This window comes from Stenella coeruleoalba (genome assembly GCF_951394435.1).
Source record: "Stenella coeruleoalba genome assembly, chromosome: 8".
Lineage (NCBI taxonomy): Eukaryota > Metazoa > Chordata > Mammalia > Artiodactyla > Delphinidae > Stenella > Stenella coeruleoalba.
The window spans coordinates 42,095,205-42,116,676 of record NC_137154.1 but is presented as its reverse complement, the minus strand read 5'-3'; the positions used below and the strand labels follow the sequence as shown (position 1 = coordinate 42,116,676).

The 21,472-nt window shown below is 36.1% G+C and overlaps 1 protein-coding gene across 7 annotated transcripts in view; it reads right to left on the bottom strand.

Moving 5' to 3' along the window:
- Positions 1-21,472, bottom strand: part of BTBD10 (BTB domain containing 10) — a 72,230-nt gene that overhangs the window by 5,481 nt on the left and 45,277 nt on the right. For all 7 annotated transcript variants that reach the window (XM_079929449.1, XM_079929448.1, XM_079929445.1 and 4 more), the window contains 5 exons: positions 18,567-18,763; positions 16,249-16,534; positions 13,434-13,536; positions 11,818-11,938; positions 1,721-1,918 (listed from right to left, as the gene is read on the bottom strand). In XM_079929449.1, the coding sequence (XP_079785575.1) occupies positions 1,721-1,918; positions 11,818-11,938; positions 13,434-13,536; positions 16,249-16,534; positions 18,567-18,720 (862 nt within the window). In that variant the 5' untranslated portion in view covers positions 18,721-18,763. The remainder of the gene's footprint in view (positions 1-1,720; positions 1,919-11,817; positions 11,939-13,433; positions 13,537-16,248; positions 16,535-18,566; positions 18,764-21,472) is intronic.

Sequence of the window (21,472 nt, the reverse complement as noted above, 5' to 3'; positions counted from 1 at the left end):
AAAAGGAAAAAAACGTATACAGAAGCTACTCATGGAGTAAATTTGTGATTATTACTACATCCTTAAGACTACTGATATTATTTTAAGATAAAGATTTTTTGACATCTCAGAATGGGTGGTGGTATAATGTCACATTTAGGAAAATCAGGCTGAAGAGACTATCTCATCTCTGTCTACTCAAATGTATCTTCTTTACATTGGAACATCTTGGCACAAAATGAAACATAGTTATAGACAAATTGAGTAAAAATGTTTCCAGTCCTTTTAAGCTTCAATGTTTAAGGTAAGAAACAAAAAACAAACCAAAAAACATTGAAATGAAAAGCTCAATAACTAAAAAGGAAAAGCCCAGGTCTATTATTATTCCTGTATCACCATAATATCATTTCTGTGCTCTACAGCTGGCTCTACTCTCTCGGAGTCAAACTTTTTGAAAAGTAAAAGTTTGTTCATTCCTTTTTCTACACAGAAAATGATTTAGTGTATTTCTTCTGATTTTTGGTAACCTTTTATTTTTCCTGTGCTTTGTTCAACTTTTTATTCCACATATTATTATAGAAAACCATTGTCAGCAAAGAGCCTAGGAATGAGGAAATAGTAACATTTTATTATTCTAACTGTCCACAGAAGAGTCAGAATAGTTGTTCAAGTGTATCATGCAAAGGAAATGTCTCAATGTAAATTCTGAAAAGCGCTACGATAACGTAATCTAATGAAAATCTTTAGAATTAAAATAAAAAAGAATACCACTTAGTCTGCTTTATTTTTAGAAAAGGGTAAGTAAAATGGAAAAATCAGAGCTTAAAGGGCTCCATACTTTCTATAATCGTGTACTTTTTACTTAAACCCTAATCCTTACCGAGTCAACACAGACTGGAGGACAGAACAAGATGTTGGGCTATTTTACCTAGCTCCTCAAATCATTCTTTTAACTCTTTTTCTCAATCTATGAAGCTGTTCAAAAATACTAGATTGGGTTCACCATGAAAACAAAACCAAACCAATATGAGATAAATTTTCTAACAGAAAAAAAAAAAATCAAAAGGTTCTAATCAGAAAAGGTTTGGAAGCGCAATAAGAAAAAAGTTAGTCACTGCTTCTCAAGATGTGCCGTTTTGGTCAGAAATACCTAAAGTTCTGCAAAGCTTTTCGGAAGGGTCACTGTTATCCTCCAGGAACACTTATGACATTAAAAAAGGAATGTCTTAGAACTTAAAGTCATCTTTGCAATCACTGAGTTGAAGCTTCTCATTTTATATACACATAGAAATTCATCTAAAAAAAAACAACTTATTTTTTTATTATCTACTATTTCAGGATCTACTTCTCTTGGATGCTTCTAAATGCAAAGAAAAAAAATCATTAAGATCCAGATACTCAACAAAAAGCAAACCATTTCTGTGCATGACATGGGCGGGTACACTTTTTCTGTAAAGGGCCAGATAGTAAACACTTTGGGCTTTGCTAGCCATGCGGTCTTCATTCCAACTACTCCACTCTGCCATTGTAGCGCATAAGCAGCCACAGACAATACATATAACTTTGTTTATAAAAACAGGCAAAAGGCTGGATTTGGCCCACAGGCTGTAGTTTGCCAACTCCTGGTATAAGTAAGAGTTCAACATACTTTCTTTATAAAAACTGTCCTTTGATCAATATTGTAAAAGATAAAGAGAAAATCTGTGATGATTTGAGAGAGAAAATATGCCACAGGACTTACTTTGTGAATATTCTTCTCCCATCTGTGGTGGATACTCTTCATCCCAATCAACCACATCATCGTCTGTAAGCACCACTATGTGGCATTCACGTTCCCCACTCTGGGCACTAGCTACCATGAGAGGCAGAATCATTTCTTCCAGGTAAAATTCGAACTGTCTACGAGCACCATCATTTGATAACTCATGCATTAGGGCACCTGAAATAAAAGCCACAAAAATATCTTCATTTTGGGGGTGACTGATAAGTAAAAGAAGAGCAGAAACAACAAACAAAACAGCAGAGTAGTTCAGCATCTACTTCGGGATCCTGTAGACAATATAGTGGTTATTCTTTAGTCAACAAAACTTTGCCCAGGAAGAGTTCTTATGGAACTGTAGAATCTTACAGCAAGAAGGGCCAATTAAAGCCATCCAACACAAGCCCCTTCATTTTACACATCATGAAGCAATCTGCCCAAGGTTACAAAACTAATTTGCACAATCAGAATTAAGTCTACCCTCCAGGGTATTTTTTACTACATCATTTTGTCTTCCATCAATGTATGCAGTTATATCTTAAAGTATATCCTAAGGATATTTTTTCAGATTATCCATACGAAATAAAATAGCCCCCATATTCCATCTCCCACATTTTCTTTCTCAGAAAATTATTTACAAACAACACTGATATTACTGTGTAGGAAGAGGAGTGAGATGAAAAGGGTCAACTGGCTTTGGGATAAGGATGGTAAAAGGTCAAGCAAAATATAGCACGGTACAGGAATTACATTGCTTATGTGACCCTAGAATTGAGAGGAATGAAAGATGCACTTCACTTGATCCTTCTTAAGTACAGCCATAATGGACAACTTTAAGTTTCCAAATACACAGTCACAAACTCACCTGCACTGACCTAATCATTTTTATTTTATTCCTATTTCAATGGCAATGTCCTATCTCTTATCTAAGGCTCTACCATCGCAGGAACTACTGGGAGGGTAAGAGAAGACACTAAAACTCAAATCTGTAGTCTCCCAAATTAGAGCTTTTTTTCCCCCTACAACATGTTGTCTAATTATATAATAACTATTAATATAATACATGATTAAATAATTATAATATTATGATTTAGCCATGTCTCTCTCTAGGCTGGCTACTTCTATTGTGATTTTTAAAATTCCCTTTATAGTCAAACTCCTATATATATATATAAACACATTCTCTTTCCCCTAACTTCTGAACCAATTCCAATCTGACTTCCACACTCACTACTCAAAAGAGCCCTTGACATACAGTCTCCAAATGACCTCTAGATTGTTCAAGACAATGAACATCTTTTTAAAAAACTTTTACTGAAGTACAGTTGATTTACAATGTTGTTAATTTCTGCAAAGTGATTCAGTTTTACATATATTCTTTTTCATATTCTTTTCCATTATAGTTTATCATAGGATATTGAATATAGTTCCCTGTGTTATACAGGACATTTTTGTTTATCCATTCTATATATAATAGTTTGTATCCGCTAGTCCCAAACTCCCAATCCTCCCCTCCCCCATGCCCCTCTCCCTTGGCAACCACAAGTCTGTTCTCTATGTCTGTGAGTCTGTTTCTGTTTTGTAGATATGTTCATTTGTGTCATATTTTAGATTCCACAAATAAGTGATATCATACAGTATTAGTCTTTCTCTTTCTGACTTACTTCACTTACTATGATAATCTCTAGGTCCATCCATATCGCTGCAAATGGCATTATTTCATTCTTTTTTATGGCTGAGTAACATTCCAGTGTGTGTATGTGTGTGTGTGTGTGTGTGCGTGCACGCATACATACATACACACACACGCACACCACATCTTCTTTGTCCATTCATCTGTTGATAGACAACATTTAGGTAGTTTCCATGTCTTGGCTATTGTAAATAGTGCTGCTATGAAATAGGGGTGCATGTAACTTTTCAAATCAGTTTTGTCTGGGCATATGCCCAGGAGTGGGATTGCTGGATCATATGGCAACTCTGTTTTTTTTTTTTTGAGGAACCTCCATTCTGTTTTCCATAGTGAGTGCACCAATTTACATTCTCACAAACAGTGTAAGAGGGTTCCCTTTTCTCCACACCCTCTCCAGGATTTGTTATCTGTAGACTTTTTAATGATGGCCATTCTGACAGGTGTGAGGTGGTACCTCTAGTTTTGATCTGCATTTCTCTAATAATTAGCAATGACGAGCATCGGTTCATGTGCCCACTGGCCATCTGTATGTCTTCTTTGAAGAAATGTCTATCTAGGTCTTCTGCCTGACAATCAACAACTTTTAATCATGATCTTATCTGACCTCTTGATGGAATGCCTTACAGGGACCACTCCCTCCTTAAAATACTCTCATCCCTAAGGTCTGATACTACCGTCCCTGGTTTTCTTTCTCCTCTCTGGCTGTTCTTCTTCAGTCACCTTTGTCAACTTTTTCTCCTCCAGCCTGTCATTAAGTATTGTTATTTCTCAGGGAAGTTCTACGTTTTTTTTTCTCTCACCTTATGCTGACAATTCTCAAATTTATTCTACTAATTCTGCCTTCTATATTCTAGATGCATTATACTCAACTGCCTCCTGGAAATCTCCACTCGGATGCCCCCTCACCGGCACCTCAAACTCAATATACTCCAAATTGAACTTAATCATTTCTGTCTCTATCTCTCTGCAGTGTTTTCGAAATCAGTAAATGGCACCACCATCCACTCAAGTTCTCAGAATCATCACAGAAGAGTGCTAATCATATAACAGGCTCTTAAATATTTGTAGAATAAATGAATGAATATTTGATTCCTTTTTCATCTCTTAATTCAATCATTCCCCAAGACCTAACAAGTCCACCTCTTAAATACATCTTGAATTGTGTCATTTCCTCTCTGGAAGATGCTATTTTCCAAAGATAGCTGCAAAATCTCTTATGCCACATGCTTTTCTGCAATGTGACTTTGATATCTCCTCCCAGCAAGAGAAGTCCAATTCCTCTCTCCTTCAATTTAGGCTGGTTGTACTGACTTGCTTGTAACCAGGGGAGCACAGCAGAGGTGAGGGGAAAATGACTTGTGGTTCTGCCTTGGTCTTGGGAATGCTTGCTCTACAGATGCTTCCTCTCTGAACCCAGTCTCCAGGCCTGGAGAAGCCCAAGCCGCATGAAGAGGTCACGTGGAGCTACTCTGTCTGACAGTCTTCACTGAACGCAGCCTTTGAGTTGTCCCACTTCAGGTGCAGACATGTGAGTGAAGAAGCCTTCATCCTTTTCAGTCACCTCATCCTTTCAATTCTTCACAAGATGAGGCCGCAAACATTGTGAAGCAGACATAAGCTATCTCTGTTGTACCCTGCCTGAATTCTTGGCCCACAAAATAAGAATAATCACACTTTATGCTACCAAGTTTGGAATGGTCTATGACAGAACAAGAGTTACAACCAAAACACAGTCCAGCCCCACTGCACCCCTGCCCCCCGCAGTCCAAGTCATCAGTAACTCTAACCCAAACTACTGTAGAACCCATCAGTTGCCTCTGCCCCTGTGTAATTCATCTCCCTCACCGCAGACAAACAAATCTAAATAGGTGTCTCTAGTTTAAACCTTTTATGGCTTGTACTATCCTTAGAATAAAAGTCCCAAATCCTCAACTTGGTCCTTAAGCCTGTTATGTGTAAAAGGAGGTTCCAGATCAGTGTGCACAGTCCTTTAAATACTATCCATATAGTGATGACTCCCGCATATAAACAGCCCACACTTCTCTCTTTAGACATGTATACCCAATGCCCTACTCAGCATTTCTACTTGAAGGTCTAATAGGTATTTCAAATTTAACATGTCCAAAATCAAGCTTTTAAATTTCTGCTCCCCATGAAGTCTCCCCCCATCTCAATTAATGGCAACTCCACACTTCCAGGTAAAGTCCTTTTCTCTCTTTCCCACCTCATATTCAATCAGCAAGCAAATGCTTACAACTCTACCATCCAATATATCCAGAATCTGATCACTTCTCACTGTTTCCACCCTGATTTAAGCCACCATCATCTCTTACTTGAATTATGGTAATAGCTTCCTAATCACCTCTTTGTATCTTAATTCCCCTTCCAGTCCATTTCCAACTCAATAGCCAACAGTGATTCTTTTAAAGCATACGTCAGATCAGGAATACAGCACTGCATGAGTCTACATTGAATTCTGTGCAAACAGCGAGTCCATGAAATGGTGAAACATGGCAGCCTTACAGATCATATCACTTCTCTGTTCAAAACCCTCCAATGGCTTATCTCACTCAGAGTAAAAGCCAAAAGATAAAGGCCCTACACGACCTCGCTCCCCTGGACCTCATCTCCTACTACTGACACCCTCACTCACTCCACTCCAACTATACTAGCCTCTGCTGCTCTCAAACATGCCAGGCAAACTGCTTCAACATTTGCTCTCACTGTTAACCTCTGTTTGGAATTTACTTCAATTTTCCTCTGCAATGAAAGCCTCTCATATTACTCTTTGTCCCTTCCTTACTTTTTTCTCCCTCCTCAGCACATATCACTATCTAACATACCATGTTATTTGTTCATATGTTACTTGTTTACCTTGTCTATTGTCTGTCTCCCCCAAAAGAGTGTAAGTTCCATTAGAACAGGAAGTTTTGCCTGGTTTGTTCCTGCTGCATCCCCAGAACTTAGCACAGGGCTTGGTAGATAATGTACAGTTAATAAACATTTATTTAGTTAATAAGTTTTGTTTTCTCCCTACTTCTCTGGCCTTATATCTCACCACTCATGCTCTACCTCCTCCACTGTAGCCATGTTTCCCTTCTTTCAGTGCCTTAAGCATGACATATTCCTTCCAACTTGAGAGCCTCTGCAAATACCATTTCTGCTGCCTGGAGAGCTTCACACTCTCTTTTCCATTCCCTTAGGTCTCAGCATTTTTTATTTTATTTTTTTTTTGCGGTACGCGGGCCTTTCACTGTTGTGGCCTCTCCCATTGTGGAGCACAGGCTCTGGATGCGCAGGCTCAGCGGCCATGGCTCACAGGCCCAGCCGCTCTGCGGCATGTGGGATCTTCCCAGACTGGGACACGAACCCGTGTCCCCCGCATCGGCAGGCGGACTCTCAACCACTGCGCCACCAGGGAAGCCCTAGGTCTCAGCTTTAATGTCACTGACTCAGATAATCATCCTCCATAGCCCCTTTACCATACACCTGTCACAGCATCTCATTTCGTCACTGAATTTTCACAGCTTTTCATTACTTGTTGAATGCCTGTCTTCCCCACTAGACTGTAAACTCCATAAATGCAGGGACAATGTCTGTCTTGTTCATCACTATATGTACTATATGCATGGAACTCATTAAAAGCCTGATTAAGAAGAAAAAAATTATACAAGTTAAATAGTAAACTAGAAATACGTAACTGGCAGGTAGGAATTAGAGATAAATAGCTGGAGGGACTTCCCTGGTGGCGCAGTGGTTGAGAGTCCGCCTACCGATGCAGGGGACACGGGTTCGTGCCCCGGTCCGGGAAGATCCCGCGTGCCGCAGAGCGGCTGGGCCCGTGAACCATGGCCGCTGAGCCTGCGCGTCCGGAGCCTGTGCTCCGCAACGGGAGAGGCCACAACAGTGAAAGGCCCGCGTACCGCAAAAATAATAATAATAATAATAATCTGCCTACCAATGCAGGGGACACAGGTTCGAGCCCTGGTCTGGGAAGATCCCACACACTGCAGAGCAACTAAGCCCGTACGCCACAGCTACTGAGCCTGCGCTCTAGAGCCCACGAGCCACAACTACTGAAGCCCGGGCGCCTAGAGCCCGTGCTCCGCAACAAGAGAAGCCAGCCGCAACGAGAAGCCCACGCACCGCAACGAAGAGTAGCCCCTGCTTGCCACAACTAGAGAAAGCCCGTGCACAGCAACAAAGACCCAATGCAGCCAAAAATAAATAATACATTAAAAAAAAACAGCTGGAAATCTATGGTGTATATGTAATATCTAAAGCCACAGTGATGAATGGCATCACTTAGATTAATTGTATAGATTCTGTGAGAGAGAAGGTAGCTGAAGACAGAACAGTTGGGAAGGACCACGTTCAACGTATGAAGGATCAGGGAGCAAGTGAGAGGAAAAAAAGCAGAAGACCTAAAAGATGGATGTCGAAGAGGCAGTCTTGAAGAAAGAGTGACTTAACAGTGAAACCTAAAGGAAATGCCTTTAAAGACAAGGGTACCAGAATTACCACTAAATTTAATGTTGTTCAAAATATTATAGTCAATTCAGTAAGACAAAAAGATATAAAAAGTTTAACTTACAACAGGGTCAATTATCTACCAAGAATATAAAAGAAACAACTGAAAAACCATTAGAAATAAAACAGAGTTTGGTTAGGTGGCTAAACATAAATATGCAAAATTCAATAATTTTCTCATACGTTAGCAGTTAGAAAATCTGAACATATTCTACACACAACAGTAACAAAATACCAAATACCAAATACCAAAATACAAAATACCAAAGAATAAACTTAATAAGACCATTGCAGAAGAAGACAAAAAAGAAAAGTGAATAAATGGAAAGACATAGCAGTTGGAGCAGGAGTCAGCATAATAAACGTGTTAATTCTTGCAAAAAGTTAACTTCAAAGAATCAATGAAAAGCTCAAAAGTTTTCAAATGATATAGTTTTCTGAATGTCTACAACAGACACAGGTCAGATTTGAGTATGTTTGAGCCTGAGGATTACTCTATACAAAGAGGGAAAGACTAATGATACTAGAGAAGATGACAGTAAGTGGAACAGTGTCCTAAACAATGCATGAAGGGATAAAAAGAGTTTATTCTTTCAACAAATGTTTATTGAATCCTTACTATGTGCCTGGCACTACGGACACAAAGTTGAAAAGGTATAGTCCCTGTCCTCAAATTCAAACTGATTTAATGCTATAAACTGAAAAATAGAGCAAGACTGGGGTGGGGGAGAAAAAGAGAGAGGGGGGCGGGGGGGAGGGAGAGAGAGAGAGAAGGGGGGGAAGAAAGAGAGAGGAGACAAAGAGAAAACATAGAAGTGTCTCTGTCGTTTCAGTGTCTCTATATTTCTGTGACTCCAAACGTAGTCTCTGCCTCTTATCTCCCTTCTCAAACTAAATGTAACTTCAGTTTTTTGATATTTGTTTACAATCCCACTATCTCCCACGTGGATGGTGCCTTTCTTCCTGGGCCTTCTGAACTGGTCCTTTTGCAAACTTTAAATTTCATTTTCCATACCACTTTCACCCTGGACACTATATTTTCATTTCTCTTAGCCCCAGGCCTTCATTTGTGAGTCCAGCCCTGGTTCTCAAAACCTCTTCTGGATTACAGTGCTTATCTGGTAAAAGAATATAAACAGTGAAGAAATTATAGTCTAGTTGGGGAGCTACCAACCGAAGTTCCTTCACTATATGGTAAGCTCTATGACAGAAGATTAACAAGTCATTTCCTCACTGTACTAATCTTCTTGCCACTAAACATAGCATTCCTTCTGCCTAAACACGCTTCCTCTTCCCTCTCCTCCAGAAAGCTTCCTCAAGCCCGCACACCGAAGTTAGGTACAGCTCCTACATGCTCATTTAGTACCCTATTCTTCCTCTAACACAATATAATTTACTTATCTGTTTTTCCCACTATACTGCAAGCATGATAAGGACAGGGGTCTTGTCTTTTCTTGTTGCTTTTTACACACCTAATATTTAGTATAAAGCGAGTATTCAATAAAAATGCAGAAAATGAGTGATAACTATGTAAACCATTAAACAAGCTGTTATTAAAGCATATTTTCTAATACAGTTATTCACAATATATTTTCATGTGGAAATATAAAATAGCAATGTACAATATGATCCTTTAATATTTTTTATTTTACTTTACCTTTATTTCTTAATTTTGCTACTATTTTTTTAAAGCAAACCCTTATTTAACACTATGTGTCAAGCACTATCCATTTAATAATCTACACAACAACCTTGTGAAGTAAGTAATATTACTGTCTCCCATTTTAAAGATGAGGCAACTAAGAAACAAGGTTTTAAGTAACTTGCCCAAGAAATCCAGGATGCTCTATTCAATATACATTTAGTACTTTTGTAATTTTAAGTAAGAGACAAAAAGACATTTTGGTGTAAAGTGCCATTACAATATTCAGTAAAAGCACATATTTGCAGGAAAAAATTCATTTTTGGACTCAAGTCTACACCTACAGTATCCTTTTATATTTTACAAGACCATTTCTATCTCTTCAAATTCTATATAGCTTTGTTGCAATAAAGTCTATGAGAATCTCTAAATTTCCAGTAATACATATTACAAGTAATCTAGAAACACAAGTATTATTTAAAGGCCAGAAGTTTAGAAAAACCATATTATACATATTTTCTTTCTATTACACATAAATATTCTTACCTTTAATTCCATAACAAATAAATGATACTTAACAGTGATGACAAGGTAAACTATGTCCAAAGGATTACAGAACTAAAATCCATTCATCTATAAGGAATCTTGTGTTTTTTTAATCTGACAGTCACCAAAATTCAACATTTAATCATATAAAGTTAAATTAAAATGGTCCCATGAATAAAAAAACACAAAACTTGAAGTCAAAGAATTATAAATTAGAATAATTAATGCTCATGATTTCAAAAAAACATTTTTTAAGATGTGAAAACTTTGTTCAAGTTTACAGCTGTACGCTTCAGCTGTCCAGCTACTTGACTTTAAACTTTTAAGTATCATTTATATAGAAATGGACTCAAAGGTGGACCATCCAATCCTTTGTCCCTATGGAGACTTTAAATGTCTGGCAAAAAGAAAATGGTACTTAGGAACAGACCTAATAAGGCCACTCATTTGCAAGAAGTTAAATCATAATTAAGCATGAAGGTTCGCTACATTTAAATATATAGTAGTTGCCTTACAAATTTAAATAAAATTTTCCATTCACAATTTCTAACACATCAATGTTGAGAAGGTATGACCCCACTCTGCTAAACTAGTGTTGAGTTTAGGTAATGAAGTAAAGATAACCATATATCTGGGACTAACACATATCTATAATCACAGGTAGCAAACTTTTAAAATGGCTTCCCACATTATATAGGATAAAATGTAAGAATATTAGTTTAAAGACCTTCCATAATCTGGCCCCCCTATTTATTCCCATCCCCTTCCAGTCCCAATATAGTCTCTGCACCAACTAGGTTATTTCCAAAGTCTATCACTTACATCTGTAATCCCCAAATGAGTAACCTTCCTACTCCATTCTTGCTAAATCACTCCTATTCGCTCTTTACTACCTGTCTCCTCTGAACTCTTCCCCAATCCCACTAGCCCACAGTGACATATGCTTCTTCTGAACTTTTCCAACCACTTAATACACAAGTCAAAATTTGATAATTCTCATATACATTTTGACTTTTCTGTGTATAATCACCTTTTTTCTTAGGCATGATGTAACAGTAAAAGGGAGGGGTGCTAAGGAAGGGAGTGACAGGAAAATATCAATCACAGAGTTAAGATTTCCAAAGGTCTAGACCCTGCTCTGAGACTATGTTTGAAGTTCTTTGATAAAGTCATTTAACCCTTTGTATAAATGAGGGCTAAGTACTTGGTATTCAATCTAAAATCTTTAATGACAAATACTCTTTTTGAGAATTATTTATATCTTTCAAAGTGGCTTAGGATGTTATATTACATGGCAAGTACAAAAAAATTATAAATTTTTGGTTGATGTGATCTGAGGAGTGAAGGCAAATACCACACTTGGCCAAAGCCAGGGCTCCCAAGCTGGGAGATGAAGACTGGCAACAAATGATAGAGGAGACAGTTGAAGAGGAAATCTGGGAGAGTCTATAAACAAAAAAATTATTAAAGTTGAAAGAAAGTTTTGGAAAATTACACCAAGAGCTTACAAAGATTTCTGTGGACTTTCACAAATAATCTTCATGGTATTAGTGTTCTAGAATTCAATTAAACAAATACTTGAAGTCTAGGTAAACAGCATTATTTCAGGCATTTCATTCCAATATATTTTAACTCTACAAACACTCACACACAAAACATCATACTTACTGAGATCTCTACATTTAATAGTACTATATTCAAAAGAGATACAAAGATAGTCACAAGCTTCTCTCAGTTCAGGAATAGATATGCCATCAGGACAACGGATTATTCCTGTTTTATAGTAATCCTAAAAAAAAAAAAGTAAAGAATGCATAAAACATCTAGTGCACGAGGTAGGCAAAACTTATTATTAAGCTTGGGCTGGTAGAATTTTCAAAAATCGTGGTACTCTGAGGAATTGTGGAACTTTAAAGTTAGGTGGGACCTCCGTTCACCTAACCACTTTTTCATTTTACCAACAAGAAAAATTTATGTCCAAATGGGTTCACTGACTCACCCAGTTATTATAAAATTATTTAACAGCAGAGGTAAGATTAGCACCCAGGTCTCCTCATTAATTATGCATCTCTTCTCTCTACTATATCATGCTAATGTATATGTATTCTCCCCCTTACAAATTATTTGTCTACATAACTACCATGCATTTTTAAAAAATTTTTTAAGGAAGTTAAATGATATATTTTAAGTTACCTTAAATATTACCTAGAGAATTGAGCAAAATTTAAGGTTTTTAGTAAAGAACTTCAAAATCATATCCAAGTATTCAAATACATGCAAACAGAACACATAATTAGATATTCTTCTTCCAAATACTGTTCTTTGGTGTTGCCCACATTATTACGAACAATAATAGTAATTATTTCCAAAATCTACTTAAAATGCTGTTAGGGGCTGGCCGAGAACTACAGATAAGTTACTGCATAGCTGAGTCATGGAGTAAACTTATCAACTCCATTGGGGGTCAAATGGAAGTATGGGAAGCTGAAAAGGCACTTCCCCCAAAATTAAGATCTGCCTCAAGCTTCTTGAGGTTCAGAGCCACAGCAACATTATTTTTGAAGTTGCTACATGAATGGAAGCAAGACATCTTCTGGTACTTTTCAAAGTACTTGTTAGTACTGATCATTATCAACTACTTTTCCTGTCTTGTACCTCAGGATCCTCCCTCTCCTCTTCCCACAGAACTATTTAAGGAAACCATATTTTCAGACTGTGGCATAAACTGTCACACACTGTAAATCAAACCTTTATCACTGATTTAAAATTACAATAGGGACTTGTAGTATTAATTCAAATATTTCTCAAAATAAAAAGTTAAATTTTTTTTTAAGTTTTAAAACAAAGATAGTAAGAAATACATTTTAGAGATGACTTTTAAATGTTCGTAAGTGTCCATTGTTAGTTATATGCAATAAAATATTAGAATTCCAGTAGCCACATTTATTCTCTGGTAGTAAAAAATTATCAACTTACTGTATTTAATAGAATTAAGGAGGGTGGAGTAATGTGACTATAGAAATGTTACCACTAAACTCTTGAAAGAATTGCCTGTGCAGACTTAAGAGATGAATTATCCCCTATCTTATCTTTATGAAGGTTATAAAATTAATTTATTTATACCATATTATATTTACACAGCAAAAAAAGATAAATTGTATTTTTTTTAAAAATGCCCTGGTTACTTCCATAGAGATATCCAAATAGAACTCTGCTTCCAATCCAAGTACCTAACAAGAAGGGGTCAACTGATTCAATCAATACACATAAGAAAGAGCACTCACCAGAATAGCTCGAAACACAGTAGAGCCAATCCCCTCTGCCACCTCATACTCTCCCTTCTCATTGGGACGTGTAAAGTTATGTTCTCTGCCAGATCCAAACATCCTATGGTAGCAAATAATTGAGAAATATATCACTAAGATATTCCTTCAAAAGGGAAAATTGTTTTCATGTACAAAAGTAAAAAGGAATTATAATTTAAGCATTAAATTATGTCATTAAATTAGTTCAAGAATGTTTATCAGAAGTTTATTCAGGCAAATGTAATAAATGAAGGAATATTAAAATATGTTTTTGTGTGAGGAAACAGTAGTAAAGATTTCCCTATAAGAAAACAAAATAAATTAATAAAATTCAGAAGCTAAAAAACTTTCCAGTCCCTTCACCTCAGGGGATGAAAAAAAACCATCAATCTAGGAGAAATTCTTATACTAATTTTAACCAGAAAAAGAAAGGAAGGAAGGAAGGGAGGGATGGAGGGAGAGAGGGGGAGGAGGGGAGGGGGAGGAGGGGAGGAGGGGAGGAGGGGAGGAGAGGGGAGGGGAGGGGAGGGGGAGAGGAGGGGGAAAGGAGGGGAGGGGAGGGGAGGGAGGGAAAACTATGCTATCTGTGCCTTTTCCTTAAAACTACTGTCTTCAAGGCAAAGTTATTCTATAAAGAAGCACATATAGTAATCTAAACTAGAAAAAAGTAAAATAAGGGTATGCAGATTAGGTTACTTTTCACAATCTTAACTATAAATGTAACAAATTTTGCACAAGATTCTTATACTTGCATTCCAGAACTGAAAAACAAGCAATCAAATGCTGGGGTAGGGAGAAATGACCAAGTTAAGAAGAGAATGAAAATTCTAAATAAATAAGTAACAAGCTCTTAATTTTTACAAAAAGAAAATACAAATGAATTTATATTTTTTCAAGTCATATTGTTGGCCCTTTAACAATAACTATTTAGAAAAGAGGCAATTTGCAAAACAGGTCCTTCAAAATGAAAAGCTGAATGCATAACTCCCAAGAAAATTTTAAAATTGTGATTAAAGGAATTTGAACCTCTGAATTCAATGATGCCACCATTCCTAAAGTAAATATGGCTGATCTAAGTTTTCTATTCAACAATTTCCCAATTTAAATAGTTCCCTCTTTTGTTATAACACAGAAACCTATAAACAACAAAGCTTTTTTATTTCAAAGTTTCCAAAAGAATGCCAACTGTTTTTGACAGTTCCCATGAATATTAATTTTCATCCCCAAAGATATGCTTTCGTCAACTGACATGAAAAGAAGCCTTCACTGATTTGGGAAAAAAAGAAGAAGAGAGTCTTTCAGGAATCAAATGTCATGCAATTTTCTCAAATACTTGAAATTTTTACAAAAGGGGAAAGCTATACTTTTCAGATCAATATGGATCACAAACACACAAAAAATCTTTTGCATTTGTTTTAAGAAAAATGTAGCCTATCAGTTGAAGAAAAATTTCAAATATCTACTTCTACCTTTTAACTGTGTTCCTTTAGTTTAGGTAAAAATATAAAGTATTATCAGTGTTGAGTCATACTCTTAGGAGCTCCGATCAACAATCTTCCCTATGCTTCTAATAATACATAAAAGCCTATGGAGTTCAAGTATTTTTTTTCGTACAGATGTAAAGTCTAGTGCCAATGTTAAAAGGAAATATTTGTCTACTCAAAATGTAAACAGTGTCACATGCTGGCATTTATTCGGTATTCAGAGATACTTACAAATCACACACACACACACACACACACACACACACACACACACACACACACACACACACACACACACACGTATGCCAAATAGTTACATATGCAACCTAGCAAAAAACACATGGTTTTTTTTTTTCTTACCTCATGTAAACTTCCATTTCATTTACGTGTCTCCTTCGTTTTATATTAGAATGAATGGAAAAAAGGCACTAATTTTACAATTAAAAGGTGTCTGATCCTAGTTTTTTTGTTTTTGTTTTTTTTTTTGCGGTACGCAGGCCTCTCACTGTTGTGGCCTCTCCCGTTGCGGAGCACAGGCTCCAGATGCGCAGGCTCAGCGGCCATGGCTCACGGGGCCCAGCCGCCCCGCAGCATGTGGGATCTTCCCGGACCAGGGCACAAACCCATGTCCCCTGCATCGGCAGGCGGACCCTCAACCACTGCGCCACCAGGAAGCCCTGATCCTAGTTTTGAACACTTTGAAAAATCAAGTCTATATTCTTAGACAGAAGTTCCCATAACGAGTCCATATTGTCTATATCAGTTCTAGATTGTGGTTCCCATAACTAAAAACTTTATATTAATCTATTACTCCAGACTAGTACAGATTAAGAGACAATTATCTCTCCTTCATTCTACTAACTACTTGTTAATATTATTTCTTTTTTAAGTATCTACATCAAATTGATAACTCATGCTAACTTTTCAGCTAATGAAATGCTGATACCTGCTGTATTTGGAGGTTGAATTTGGGAGCCCTAAGTGAAGGAAGCATTATCACTGTTAAATTCACCTTGTTAAATACAATCTATGCTTTCAACCTATAGAGATCTTTTAGTGTCCTGTCTTCATTTAACTAATATATTTGCTATTTCTACTGGTATAGCAAAGATTATTTGAAATAAAAACAAGTTCAAGATCTGGCTCTACCACTTTCTAGCCGGATTAACTTCAGCAAATTATTTAACCTCGAAAGCTCAGCAGGAACACTGTATTCCACCAGAGAATTACTGTAAAACTTTAAATGGAAAAAACCCAAAGCAATGTTAAAGTGATTTATAATTAATAATACAAAGAACAGCAATACAAACCTGCCCAACATTGTATTTGGCTGTGCAGTAAAAATGGATGGGTCTACAACAAATCTAGTGTTATCCACTATTAGTGTCACTCGTTCTGACGTTCTTACATTCCGAGCTCCTTCTTTTGCATTTTCATACACAAACACCATTTCCCCAGATGTCTTACAGCTACCATCTGAACTTGACTGACTACTGTTTCTGCTGCTGTTCCCAGCACTGCTACTGGAACCACTTGGAGATGCTTTTTGAGGACGAGGACTGCTTGGACGAGAGGAGCTGTGATCTTTCTCACGTTCTGAAATATAGATGTTAAACAAAGTTATGCAAATTTTGTTTTTAAAAATTTGAGATTTATATATATCTTTTAAAAACTGTGATTTAGAAAAGCTGTTTTATATCCCTGCATTTCTGCTTTTTTGATTTCAAATAAATTTTCCCAGATCATATATGTTCATTTATTTTCTAGGAATGAAAGCTAAAACATCAAATTGTTTTCTAAAAAAATTAATTTTGTAGACTTTTTTAAAAAGATGTATAGCTGACTAATGTTGACCCAGACTAAGATCAAAAGTAAGGTAAATTTTATATTATTGCTCTACTTAAAAATATATAGAAACCCAAGGAGAGGAATATTCTCAGAAGTCACATAAATAAGCATTAAAAGTTAGTAAAAGATTAATAACAATTTTAACTCTCCTAAACACTGAAAGTATTAACACTATTCTGAAAACACAAAGTACAAACTTTGGACTCTTACTATGTTAATAAGGAAATCCCCAAACCAGCTATTTGTCTCACAAAAGGAAGGTCCCAAAGGAAGAAAAGAATTTCACTGCAGACATTAAGTATATTTATGTTTTTAAATGACTCTTAATGTCTTAGCAAATTAAGTGGTTTTAATAGCTTATGATATACTGCTTTGTTCTCATTCTCATTTTTGAATAAAGCACTACTAAAATTTTATAGGATCATATTATTAGCTATAATTTTAATAGGAAACATTGTTGAAAGTCAGAAAATTTTCTTTAGCGGTTCCAATAGTCTACAAAGGGGACATTATAACTAAGATTTTGTGATAAGTTTCCTTTAGAGGCTAGATTACTAAACTTTAAAGGTGACCTAAAAATATACCTCCATCTCATCAGTTTCATCAGCTTTTGCCAAATTCCTCCATGACTCAAGCTACTCAGAACACTCTGTACAGCTTTACTGGTTATATAATTAGGTTTGCTGTATCTCCAGAGATACCCTGACACCTCCCTTTTATTGCCTATTTCCACAAGGCTGGTAGCATCCCAAAAGTAAAATTTGCTAAAGTAATAAAATAATTTATCTCCTATTCTCCTTCCAGATACTAAACTTTGCATATAACAAACTGTCAACTCTTATTTATACTTTTGTTGGTTTTTAGCTTATCAGTATTAGTTTGACTTTTAAGACCTACTTAGATACTGAAAACATCTCCACATAATCAGACCCTAATATAAATGATTTTGGTTTATACAAGGTTTTCAGAAACTACCTCAAATAGTAAGTCAAATTATTTAATTTGCCACTTCTGAGTGGAAAATAAAAATCAGCAAGCTCACATTGTTTATGTACCTCCACTTCAGACTACTGTTTTACAGTCACACAATGTATTTACCTGGGGTAATAGCATTCATTTACAGTAATAAGTAGGAAGGAAGAAAAAGACCTGAGCTAGTTGTCAAGAAAAGAGAAAAAAAAAAACCACTTCACACCTTCCTTTTCCTCTTCTATTTTTTTTATTAAATCTAAAATATTGTCAAAAATCAAGATAAATTACCTTACGATGCTTACTCTTTCACTTCCTTTTTTAATATGATTAACAAGGATTCTTATCAATAATTCACTACAAACTATTTTAAAATAAACCACTGCTCAATATCTCACAAGATAAAAATCACGTAAAAAAAATTTTAAATCTACATATTACAGTTTTAAAGGCTGTTCAAATTATTTCTTTTATAAGACTGTCCCAGACTATTAAAAGAAATTCACTTTTAAGTTTCATTAATAAGCTGTTTTTTCACAGCAAGAACCAAGCTAAGCTAAAACAGAAGCAATGAACAGAAGAAAGAAGTTAACTTTAATCTGAAGTATTAGGCACAAATCATTGTTATTACTGCATTAAAAAGGTAAATGCATTGGGAATTCCCTGGTAGTGCAGTGATTAGGACTTGACACTTTCAATGCCAGGATCAATCGGGAAACTAAGATGCCGCAAGCCTCGAGGCGTGGCCAAAAAAAAAAAGGTAAATGCATGCTTTTAAAAACCACTGGGAAGCTTAGTTGATTTTACATACCAACATGGTGCTGTCGTGTTGGAGAAGTAACATTTCTAATACAAGGAGTGAGCTGAGATTCTGTTCTTTCGTGAGATGAATCTCGAGATCGGTCACTTGACCTTCGTCTATCTCTTGATCTCTCATGTCCCCCACTAGCACCATGTAGACTCATTTTGGTGTGCTCAACAACTCCTTTAGCAACACGTGAGGGAGCACTGATAAATTAGAAAAGAAAATTAACCATAAAAGTAAAACATGAAATCACAAATGCTTTCCCAAAAAACCCCAATTAACATAAAGCTACTAATATTTTGAAATGCAAGAATCAAATGTTACTTTACAATTCTGAAACCTAATTTACTTTAAACTTGCAGGTTTTAAAAATTCTGGAACACTATGTCTTTAAAGATCACATACTCCAACTCAGTCTTTTTTTAAGGATGAGAAAGCCAAAGCCCAGAATGGTTAACTGACTTTTTAGTTAGTAATAGAGGAGGTAGTGGTAGTAGTAATAGCAGCAGCAGCAGCAGCAGCGGCGGCGGCGGCGGCAGAGACCACCCAGACCTCTTAAATATTACTCAAGTGTTCTTTTGATTTCCTTGATTGTCAGGGGGAAAGGTAGGGAAAGAGCACCAGCTTCTGGGACTCTGAGGTATGGGCAAAGTAACTGGTATCCCTGACAAAATAAGTCTACATGCTATTTTGATTTTGATTGAACCCTTTTCAAAAATTTTAAAAAGCATTTTTCTAAAAAGCTAACGGCACTGACTATGTAAAGTTACAGAATTTAATATTTTGAAAACATCCTACATAAATTTGCCCATGAGAACTGAATAACTGGGAATGATGATTAAAATATTCTAGTTGACAGCATTCATTCACACAATTATTTATTAAGTTATATATGCTATGTGCACAATGCTGTGCTACCTGCCAAGAAAGAAGCAGCTCCCTCAGGGAGCTTATGATTTAAGTGTAGCAGTTATATATATGGACATGCAGAAATGTAAACAATTCAAGAGCTATCCCAAATTTCAAATATAAAATGACTAAATGTATCTCAAATATATAACTAATAAATGAGTGACAGATAATAAATGCTTTAAGTTCTCACATGAAGAAGACATCACTGTAAATCACTGGTGAATCAGGCACTAACAAATAAGATTTTAATAATCAGAATACACTGCAAGTAGGAAAACTGATAGGAACAAAAATGAGAGAGCCTGACCTAAGGCAGGTGGAAATTTACCACCTTAGCAAACAAAACACATGCTTCATAGTTTAAAAATATTAAAGTGCTAAAAAAAAAAAAATATTAAAGTGCTTTTTAGAAACAGAAGAAACAGGAATAGAAAGAACTTCATGGCTTTAGAGTAATAAAGACTTAGAATCAATTGTCCATTAAGACTTAATTGCTCAACATGTTGAATGTTACTTAACATTTTGGAACCTTCATTTCCTCATCTGTAAGCTGTAGATTCTTTTTACTTTCTAAGTTCAATATGAGGATTAAATGAAGTATAATAAGTAAGCTGACCAGCAATGTGCCTGGTACAATAGAATCACCCATTAAATGTTAGTTTATTTAGTTATAACAGGTGAAGATAATAAAGTTCAAAATCACAAGACTTGCTCAGAGTCACAAAGAATTTAGTGGATACCCTATTAACCTGTAACCTAATCCTTTCAATTCATTCCAGTACCCCCTCCACAATGTTACCCTGCTCTCCTTCACCAAAACCACACCAGTTAAAAATTTAATCTTGATGATTCAGTTTTAAATCCGATAATGTTCCAGGATCATCTCCTCTGCTGATTATTAGCTATAACACTTCATTTTGTTATTTTAGTGGTTTCTTTCATTATGAAAATCGCTGTCATCTCACTATAACAGACTAAAAAGACAAAAGGCTGACTTTGTCACTACCCGAAGAGTGACTTCTATGGAAATAAAGGCAACCTACCAGCTTGTATCAGTCATTTGTCTCTCACAAACCTACAGACAGAAACAAACAAACAAACAAACAAAACCCTCTACTCCCACCTTCCTTCTAGTGAAAAAGATCAGAGTAGGATCACATCCTTGGAACATAATTTTTTTCTTCAAATAGAACAAATCAAAAGATCCTACTTTCAGGTTAAAAACCTTCAGAGTAGGAACAATGGAATTTCTGGCTCGTGTCCTAAAGTAGGAAAAAGAAAGGAATCCACAATAATAGAATAAGGATTATATATTGGAAAAAATAACTCCTTAAATTATTCTAGATGCTAAGTTTTAAATGTGCTAATAATAAACACATTTTCTAAATATGAATCTAATTGATAATTTAACAGACAAGGTACAAACACAACTACAACTAAGGCAAATGCAGGATAAATGTTCGGTAAGGGCCAAGCAGACTGATTAATTAAATAAGGATTTCAACTAGACATCTCTCTAGCTGAAAGACTAAATGCTGCTAAGCATTCTGCTGAAATATTGGCTTCATTTCTAAACTGTTTAGATGTTAAATCAATGCAAAAGGTGTCATAATACACTCCTGTCCTTTCTTTTCATTCTCAAATGGAATGTACTCTGAATCAGACCTTCAAAATCAGATGTCATGGAAGACTAATTATGTCCTACTCTATTTAGTTAAATAATTTTAGAGCAGGAAAGCACTCTAAGGGCAAAAATAATATGTGCAAACAAAAATGAGGGCAAGCAAGTTCACAGGGGATAACTCTGCTTCATGTTGCATCTAAGAGAGTTTGGGATACGTGAATTGAGAACAGGTAAGGAGATGAAGAATGCACCAGCCCCAACATCTTGCTTCTAGCCAAGACAGGGAAACAAGGACTGAGTTTACCTTCCTGTCTGAAACAACCCAAAAACGAAATATATGAAACAATGACAAGACACAATACATTTGGAAAAGAAA